The sequence below is a fragment of the Osmia bicornis genome, chromosome 14 (genome assembly GCF_907164935.1).
Source record: "Osmia bicornis bicornis chromosome 14, iOsmBic2.1, whole genome shotgun sequence".
In the NCBI taxonomy this organism is placed as follows: domain Eukaryota; kingdom Metazoa; phylum Arthropoda; class Insecta; order Hymenoptera; family Megachilidae; genus Osmia; species Osmia bicornis.
In genome coordinates, this window is record NC_060229.1 from 8,507,542 (window position 1) to 8,516,181 (window position 8,640).

The window sequence follows — 8,640 nt, forward strand, 5'->3', positions numbered from 1 at the left end:
GAAGGGTCGGCCAGCAACACGTGCATAACGATGTTTGCCGACAAGGGTCAACCTGAATGAAACCATGTCATGTCGTCAAACCTTCGAGAACCCCTTCCTCTCGCAGAGCAACTCACATCCTCTCTCCAAGAAGGGTTGCCAAAGGGCGCGAGGGGTAAGGGGTAAGGGGTGTGAGGGGGATGAATTACTTCTTCATCGTTTTAATTCTTCTCCTCAACTCTGTGCTTTCACAATAAGCCCATAAACGAACAGTAAATAACAGATGAATACAATAATAAAATAATAAAGATAATAAACATAATTAAACATGATTATACGTAATTAAATAATAAAAGAAATTAAGAAATTAAGAAAATAAAGATAAAGAAAGAGATGTAAAGTGTAACGTGCACGCAAACATAGCCAACACAATACAATGTAAAACATAATAATAGAATAAATACAATGAAATGAATTAAATTCAACTCAAATATGAGCACAAAGATTATTGTCTCCATCACTATTACTTTATAAGTTATAGACCAGAAATTATAAACCATAAATCATAAATTGTAAATGATTGTGTCCATGCAAATGCAAGTAAAAATTTATAACCGAATGGTGTATAAAAATAAATAAATAAAACGACAATAAATCAAAGCAAATGTAAGTTGCGTGGTTCAATTAACACCATACCACTACATAGTATAAGAATAAAGAATAAAAGAATGAAAGAATAAAGGAATAAATAAATAAATAAATAAGCAGAGTATTTGAAATGATATTTAAAATGGTGAGATTATAATAGAAACCACGCGCCATCAAGCATTTGAATGGACAAAATCACTTATCCCCACAGAAAGAAGAATAGAATTAAAATAAATAAAATTATTAACTTTAACCAATCAAAATTGAATAAACAATGAATGAATAATGAAAGTGAGCGAAATAGTTAAAGAAATTAAGAAATTAAGAAAATAAAGGAAATGAAAATGAAAATGTAAAGTGCAATGTGCAACAGCAGCATAGCCAACACAATGTAATATAATGTAATGTAAACATAATAGTAGAATAAATACAATGAAATAATAAATTTCCACTCAAATATGACCGCAACAATCATTTTCTCCATCACCACTACTTTACAAGTTATAGATTATCAATTGTAAATGATTATGTCCATGCAAATGCAAATAAAAAGTAAAAATTGATAACCGAATGGTGTATAAAGATAAATAGATAAAACGACAAATAAATCAAATCAAAAGTAAGCCGCGTGGTTCAGTTAAACACCATACTACTACATAGTAAAAGAATAAAATAAGAGAATAAACAATTAAATAAATAAGTAGAATGTTTGAAATAATATTTAAAATGGTGAGATTATAACAGAAGCCACGCGCCATCAAGCATTTGAATGGACAAAATCACTCATCCTCACAGGAAGATTAACCGTACATCAATCCAAATAAATGAATAATAAGTGAATGAATGAATGCGACAGCAACAGAGCAATTAAAGAAATTAAAACAAATTACGCCAAATAAAGGTAAAAAGAGAGTAAAGAAAGTGTAAAGCGTAGTGCGTAGACCAACGTAACCAACATAATATAATATAATATATTGTAACACAAAATAAAATAGAATACAGTGAAGTGCATTCCACCAACAAGTATAACTATACAATTATTCATCCATCTCACATAAACGCAACCATCCAATCAGACTAAATCAAATAAATTTACAAAATCCATTGCGTTGAATATGCAATGAGGTCAATTATACTAAAGAAACATGATAATTCATAAGGTACAGGAAGATAAAGCGAATACACTCAGCACTCAACAAGGCAACCAAGTGTTTCAAATATAACTGTCAATTATGTTTATTCATTAATTAACTGTAGAAAAGATAATACAATACAAAATATTACACAATACTAACTGAATTTATTCCAAATAATATGTAAATTGAGTATAATATAAGTATAAATATGAGAATGAGTATAAATATAATAATGATATAGTATAAATGTAAATATGTAGATATGTAAATATAATATAACAGAAAACGGAGCACAATAGCACCAATAATAAACACACATTGCCATTCATCGCAATGGGAAACACGCACAAATCACGAACACAGACGCACCGAAATTTAAAATTCAACAAATTCAACAAGTTTAACGATTCAAATTACACGACCCTCCTCCATGTCACAACCGAGTATATGATACCATATGATACATGGACATGGAGTTGTTGGGAATGGATGGGAATTACTCAACACGTGTCTATACTGTACGAGCCTTTATTTCCCGACATACTTCGTATCTGTCTTCCCAACGTTCTCTTGTTTTTCTCTCTTGCCAACCTTTTCCACTATCCCTGGAGCCGCTGCCCGCGCCCTCTAGGGTAGTGCCATCGTGCCGGGACGTTTTGTCCCTAGAGGAACTTTGTCCCCTACAGAGTTGTAACGTGAAACGTTTATCACGTGAGTATGTCTAGAGTGGTATCGCGACATTGACATGGGAATATTAATCGAATAGACTATTGTATCGATATGTCTCGAATGTTCTTCGAGGACCTTTTGTATCGATGGCTATAAATTAAGAGCGGAGTTTAAACCATCTGCGTGTACGCTCGTATTATAAAATAAACAAAGCCTAAAGTTGTAAACCCCTCGACATGGGTGATCGAGCTGAGAGAAGGCCGGAAATCCAGAGAATGGAATAGTTTCACTTAGTAAATTCCTAAAAGACTAATTTATGACAGACCATAGCTAATTCGTTGTTTTCGACCAAGTCACGAACGGTCCTTAAAAGTAACGAAGTCTTTTCGATATCCTGTCTTTTCATGCACTCTAAGAGGGTCGTAAATTTCCTCAAGAGTTGCCTTTGGCAAGTACAAGGTCTTGTCTTTTCCTATTTTCTCTGGGTCCCACGCTTTCTCGTAGCACATGTGCGCTGCAACGTTCTAGCGTCTTGGCGGAGCGCCTCCACTTCCACGCGCCTGAGGGAGGACCACAGCCAGGAGAAGGGGCCCACGCGAGACGGGGTGGACTCCTCCACCATTGGACGAGGGATGATCCTGAGGGAGGATCCAGGATCCATCAAGGAAGGGGAATCGACCGACGACGGGCGAAGATCTCCTCCGCCAAGCGTTGAACGTTCAGAACGATTTTGTCGCTTGACTCTGCAAAGTTGTTCTCACGCCGAAAATCAATATCATACTTGATTGAAACAGCTTGATTAAGTTCTTAAGATTAAACTATAATCAACAGTGAACATAGTTTATTTGTTTTATTTTCGCGCCTTGCGAGCGGAGCGCCTTCGCGCTCCACGAATCACCTTACCTGCGCCTAATTCCCCAGAAATCCCTATACACCGTGAACGGACACGCAACATATTTTGGTGACAGCGGTGGGATTATTTCAAAAAGGGATAGTTCAAAAGTGGGGATAAACATTTAAAAGGTGACAATTTTAAGGTGATAGTTCGGAGAAACAATTTAAAACAGTGAAATAACTGAATAGTTAGATAAAGTGATTGTGACAAACGTATGTACACTTAAATTACTTTATTAGCTCGCGGCGGGTGTGTATTAAACAGTCAATTAAAAATTCTACAAACTATTTTATTGAACTGTTACATATTAAATAAGTGGACAAAGTTAAGTGCAACTTCTCCCTCTTGGGTTTTGGCACGGTTTCCCCAAGAGCGAAGGGTAAATACCGGAGACAGGTGATTTCGGCTGCCGTGCAAGCCATCCACCGAAATCACACGCACCTCATCCACGTCATCATTGAAATCATTTCTGGAGCATAAGAGAGGACGAAATAAAAACCAGAGACCTGAGCGGACTTCTCACGGAGCTGAGGCCTACCTGAAACAGCTGATTGCGGACGGATTTTACTGGGGTACCTGTTGCTGAATTGGGGACCATCGAGCCGGAGTACTAAGGAATCTTCCCATAAACCGAGGTCAACCTAATCAACGGGTCGCCGACGGATGGAGCCGTACACCTGTGAAAAGAAGGATTAGTTAAACAAAATTTTAAGTGACTTCTTACGGATTATAAATCGATCATTGCAACAGAACTGTAAGTCTAGAATATAAGCAATTGGACTATAGAATATTAGTTTGTAATCGTAAATTCTAACTCGATAAGATGCCGCCGTTTTTAAATAAACTAGTAAGGGCCAGAAGGAAGAAGGGTCGCAAAAATAGTCTGCGTGGTGTTAATGTCATGTTTGTAGAGGATGTTTCGGGGGAATCTCCCAGCACAGAATCTTCCTTTTCTTTGCATACTAGTGAGCTTCGATTGCAAGAGTCACTTCTTGTACCTGCCCAGTCTACGACACAGAGATGGGGTGAGACGGGCGGCGTATCAATTTCATCTAATAGTACGGCTAATAATACACTTAGGATTCCGTCCAGAGCACTACCTTCTAACATGTTAGGTTCTTCTTCAGATGCGAATGTGCATCCGTCAAATAAATCGAGTCTAGGCTCATTGCAACCTTTTTTAAATAACGCAATTAAGGGTGTGGTTACGATACCGTCTAAGCTTCCAAAAACCGTCGAAGAATTGATAGTTCTAATCAAATCCACATTTGCTCAAAGTTTTAATTTAAACTATACCCAAAATGAATTAAAGGCTGTATATCGTCGTGAAAGCGAAACAATAGAAGAGTACGGATTTCGAGTAAATGATATTCTAGATCGCGGGGTACAGGCGGCGAAAGAAAATTTGAATTCGAAAGAATTTGGGGAAGTTAAAAAATTGCTTATGACGAGCGCGATGACCGGATTTTTAAGGGGATTACAGAACGATGTCATCGCGAGTATCCTTTTTAAGGGTGATATTAAAGAATTAAGGGAAGTTATAAAATTAGCGTCTAGAATTGAAAAATATGTAAACTCTCCACGGACATCTAGAAATGCGAATACTTCTGATATTAATCCTAGGGTATTGAGAGCAGAAGTGCGTAAGAAAACGGGTTTTAGTTGTGGGAAAACAGGTCATTTTTCTAGGGAATGCCTTTCGCGACCGGATCGTCAATACGGGAGGCCAATTCGCAACGCGCTTAGGTGTCGGAAATGTGGGAAATTGGGCCGAACCAATTTATCATGTAGGAGGAGAGATGTTAACCGTGTTTGGAAAAATCGCGATCACCAGTTTCCTTTCAGTTTCTAAAAATCAAAGAAATCCTTTGAATACGAAAAGGAGTTGTCAGTAGTCTTCTTTGGCGTAGAACATTTTTTGTTTGATTCTATCTTTATGGTCGGCAATTTACGATGCTTACTGACCATAGACCTTTAGTTCGACTACACAGTGTCATGGACCCCACGTTTAAAATTATGAGGTGGCGTATTAGATTGATTGAGTATGATTATACTATGGTATACAAACCTGGAAAGGTTAACGCCAATGCCGACGCACTTTCGCGGAACCCTGTAGCAACCTGTATAAATTCTGATCCTCAACCATTTACCGTACGGTCTGGCGTGGATTCCAATCCCGGTTCATGGTGTCTGGAAAGGGTGCTTGCCTGCGCAGGTGAGACACCAGTTGCAGGTTCTGAAATGGCCGGGTTGGATGAAATACAGTTTGTTGATAATGAGTCGCTTGTGGCTTCTGCATTCCTGGCGCGCGGGAAGGCAGCGGTTAAATAAAACGAGGTCACTAACAAAGTGCAAGGAACTTTGTATTTGGAAGTAGTATCATCAGGAAGTTTATTTAAATCTCTGAAGGGATCATCCTATTTGGGTGCCTGTGTGGTCCCGGTGCGGCTTGTGCCAGCGCAGGGGTGTGATCCCCGTTACTGTGTGGTTTACTGTGTGGTTGTCCTCACTTCGAAGAGTGGTTTCGGGTGAGTGTGAGAATGAGGTCGCAGCTAGTGGATATGCTGGACCCACCGTGAAATCCACCCCAGATGTACATGCGGGTGCGGCACGGGAAAATGTTTTCAACCCGACAGGCCATTTATTTGCCCAGCGTGCGTGAATACATGCTTGCATGGTCCTAGGGTTGATGTTGTGGAATGCCTTAGTAAGGAAACTAGGCAGCGTGGACAAGTTGGCACTGGGATTCCCAAAGGGATCGTGACCTCGGTAACAGTTTCTGTAAAGAAAGATAAGGATTATAAATTTTAATGATGTCAAGAGCGGTGAAAATAGTAGAAGTACAGTATTGGTTAATAATTTGAATGATGAAATAAATAGACCTACGGTAGATCCTTCCTTTTTACCTGTCATACATCATGTAGAGAATAATCTTTTTATGAGACATGATTGTTGAATTATCGTTAAAGTCATTAAGAAGCTCTCCTATAAATTTAGAAAAAGCAAACGAGTGAAATGTTTGAGATGATAATTTGCTGAAATGCAAGCTCGAATAGCCCCAGGGTTTCGAATGATTCCCCGCGCTTTATATATCTCTCTGTTTACAAACGGCGTATAAATAAAAGATCGCTTCAGATGGGTCGTCGCTGTTTGACGCGCGATGCTGTTCCTTTCTTTTGTCTGCCTGTGCGTTTCGCTTCGCTAAATAAGTTAAATGGTTAAAAAGCGTCGAAAAAGCGAATACACACGCGACAAGACAAATCGAACGAGTAAAGGAACGCTCCGCTCCAAGATAAAAATGGTTGTTTACAATCAATACAGCGTTTCGATACCCCTGATCGTAGTTTGAAACTGTGTAACAAAAGAGAGGAAAGCGAATGGTGAAGGAACTTCAAAGCCTCCGTGGCGTGGCTAGAACTTGTGATAAATATGTTTGCAGCAATTATGCATGCTCCCGTTAAAACAGCATTTCAATGTTTCGCATGGCTTAAAGTCTTAGGAGGCTTCAACATTTAGAATACATACGGACTACTTCTCGACAAGTTTTTGAAAAATCCAAATGGATAAAGTTGTATCATTACCTGTAACCGATAAGGGAAATCAGTACCTACTCACTATACAAGATAATCTCACTAAAGATTCAGATGCATTACCTTTGAGAACCATCGACACGAAAACAGTCGCTCATGCATTTACTGAGCAATTTTTTAGCAGATTGGGTGTCCACAGGGTAATCCATACTGACCAGGGAAGGAATTTCACTAGTCAGGTGATGAAACATTTCTGTAGGATTTTCAAGATTCAAAGAATAACTTCAACAGCTTTCCATCCTCAGTCTTTAGGTTCACTTGAAAGGGCACACAGGAGTTTTCTAATTATCTGAAACATTATTGCACTAAAACAAGCTGGGATGATTGGATAGGATTCTGCATTTTTCTCGTATAATACCTCCACACATGAGGCTACAGGTTTTACTCCTCACGAATTAGTTTTTGGCGTTAAAGCCAGGATACCCTCCGAATTTGCTAGAGGACAAGCACCACGTACCTTTGCGCAACACTTTGACGAGCTCTTTACTAAAATCACCACTACTCAGACTATTGCAGCCCAGAATCTAGAAAAGGCAAAACAAAGAAGTAAGAATTATTATGATCAGACGCTTAATCCTCGTAAATTTAATGTGAACGATGTTGTATATTTACTCAAGGAGCCCCGAATTTCTAAGTTTGATTGTGACTGGACGGGCCCTTACAGGATAAGCAAAATGCTTAATGATCTAACAGCGGAATTAGAATTAGGAACGAATAAGTTTAAGATAGTTCATACTAATAAACTCAAATTAGCGCATATAAGGCTAGACGATTCTACCGAGATAGATTAAAATTAGATTAGTATTAATTAATCACTGTGTGCTGTGTGTTTTATTATCATTAATTATCGATAATTGAAGTTTGTATTTTACCTATTATTCTGGACAATATTGTTGTGCTAGCAAAGACTATTTTAGTTCTGTATGCTTATATTTTACTACTTGAACAATGTTCTGAATTATTAAATAAGTTATAGTATTTGTATGAACTGTGAGATGAATAATTATGACTAGTGCCTACCTTTATAATATTTGGGTGTATATAAGGCTGTGTGATCCTGTTGAAGCACCGAACAAGACTAACAGGCCTTGTGATCTGGTATCTATGTCCTACCAATATTATTGCCTGTGAATAATCCAGAGACAGTAGATAATATATGGAAAAACTACCTTTTGTCTGTATCGTTTACATATACGGATTTTGATGTGCGCCAAATTTACGGTTATTGAATGAACCATTGAAGTAGTACGACGAGTGACTTTGAATGAACTATTAAATCCGGACTTACTATCATGTTAACAAAAGCGTAATGTTATGAATGAAAAAGCTGTTTAATGTAAACACCTTTTTGTATAAGGGGGAAGGTGTAACGTGAAACGTTTATCACGTGAATATGTCTAGAATGGTATGGCGACATTGACATGGGAATATTTATCAAATAGACTATTGTATCGATATGTCTCGAATGTTCTTCGAGGATCTTTTGTATCGATGGCTATAAATTAAGAGCGGAGTTTAAACCATCTGCGTGTACGCTCGTATTATAAAATACGAACGGTCCTTAAAAGTAACGAAGTCTTTTCGATATCCTGTCTTTTCATGCACTCTAAGAGGGTCGTAAATTTCCTCAAGAGTTGCCTTTGGCAAGTACAAGGTCTTGTCTTTTCCTATTTTCTCTGGGTCCCACGCTTTCTCGTAGCACATGTGCGCTGCAACGTTCTAG

The 8,640-nt window shown here is 38.1% G+C and overlaps 2 protein-coding genes across 10 annotated transcripts; one reads left to right on the forward strand and one right to left on the reverse strand.

The window, feature by feature from the left end:
- Positions 1 to 3,873: 3,873 nt before the first annotated feature.
- Positions 3,874 to 8,346, reverse strand: LOC123988443. Of its 9 annotated transcripts, none has more exons than XR_006830055.1 (6): positions 8,087 to 8,346; positions 7,938 to 8,026; positions 7,276 to 7,441; positions 6,981 to 7,206; positions 5,396 to 6,106; positions 3,874 to 4,004 (listed from the first exon to the last, which is right to left on the reverse strand). XR_006830055.1 is itself a non-coding variant. In XM_046288576.1 (4 exons), exons 3-4 carry the CDS (start codon positions 7,106 to 7,108, stop codon positions 5,740 to 5,742), a joined length of 495 nt encoding a protein of 164 aa, XP_046144532.1. In that variant the 5' UTR covers positions 7,109 to 7,206; positions 7,276 to 7,441; positions 7,938 to 8,346; the 3' UTR covers positions 5,670 to 5,739. The 9 variants fall into 9 exon arrangements, 2 of the variants coding, with proteins under 2 accessions (XP_046144532.1, XP_046144533.1); XR_006830058.1 differs by having other exon boundaries at positions 7,938 to 8,042; positions 8,262 to 8,306; XR_006830057.1 differs by having other exon boundaries at positions 6,981 to 7,174; positions 7,375 to 7,441; positions 7,938 to 8,346.
- Positions 4,002 to 5,221, forward strand: LOC114881803. The gene is made up of 2 exons (XM_046288575.1): positions 4,002 to 4,800; positions 4,841 to 5,221. The coding sequence occupies exons 1-2, from the start codon at positions 4,151 to 4,153 to the stop codon at positions 4,857 to 4,859; spliced, it is 669 nt and encodes a 222-aa protein (XP_046144531.1). The 5' UTR covers positions 4,002 to 4,150; the 3' UTR covers positions 4,860 to 5,221.
- Positions 8,347 to 8,640: the final 294 nt, after the last annotated feature.

Excerpts from the sequence above, each read along its gene's own strand:
- LOC123988443 (XM_046288576.1), bottom strand. The coding sequence starts at position 7,108 with ATGTTTCATCACCTGACTAGTGAAATTCCTTCCCTGGTCAGTATGGAT. Across the intron at positions 6,107-6,980 it reads CGTGTCGATGGTTCTCAAAG|AAACTGTTACCGAGGTCACG; the intron begins GTAATGCATCTG and ends CTTTCTTTACAG.
- LOC114881803 (XM_046288575.1), top strand. The coding sequence starts at position 4,151 with ATGCCGCCGTTTTTAAATAAACTAGTAAGGGCCAGAAGGAAGAAGGGT.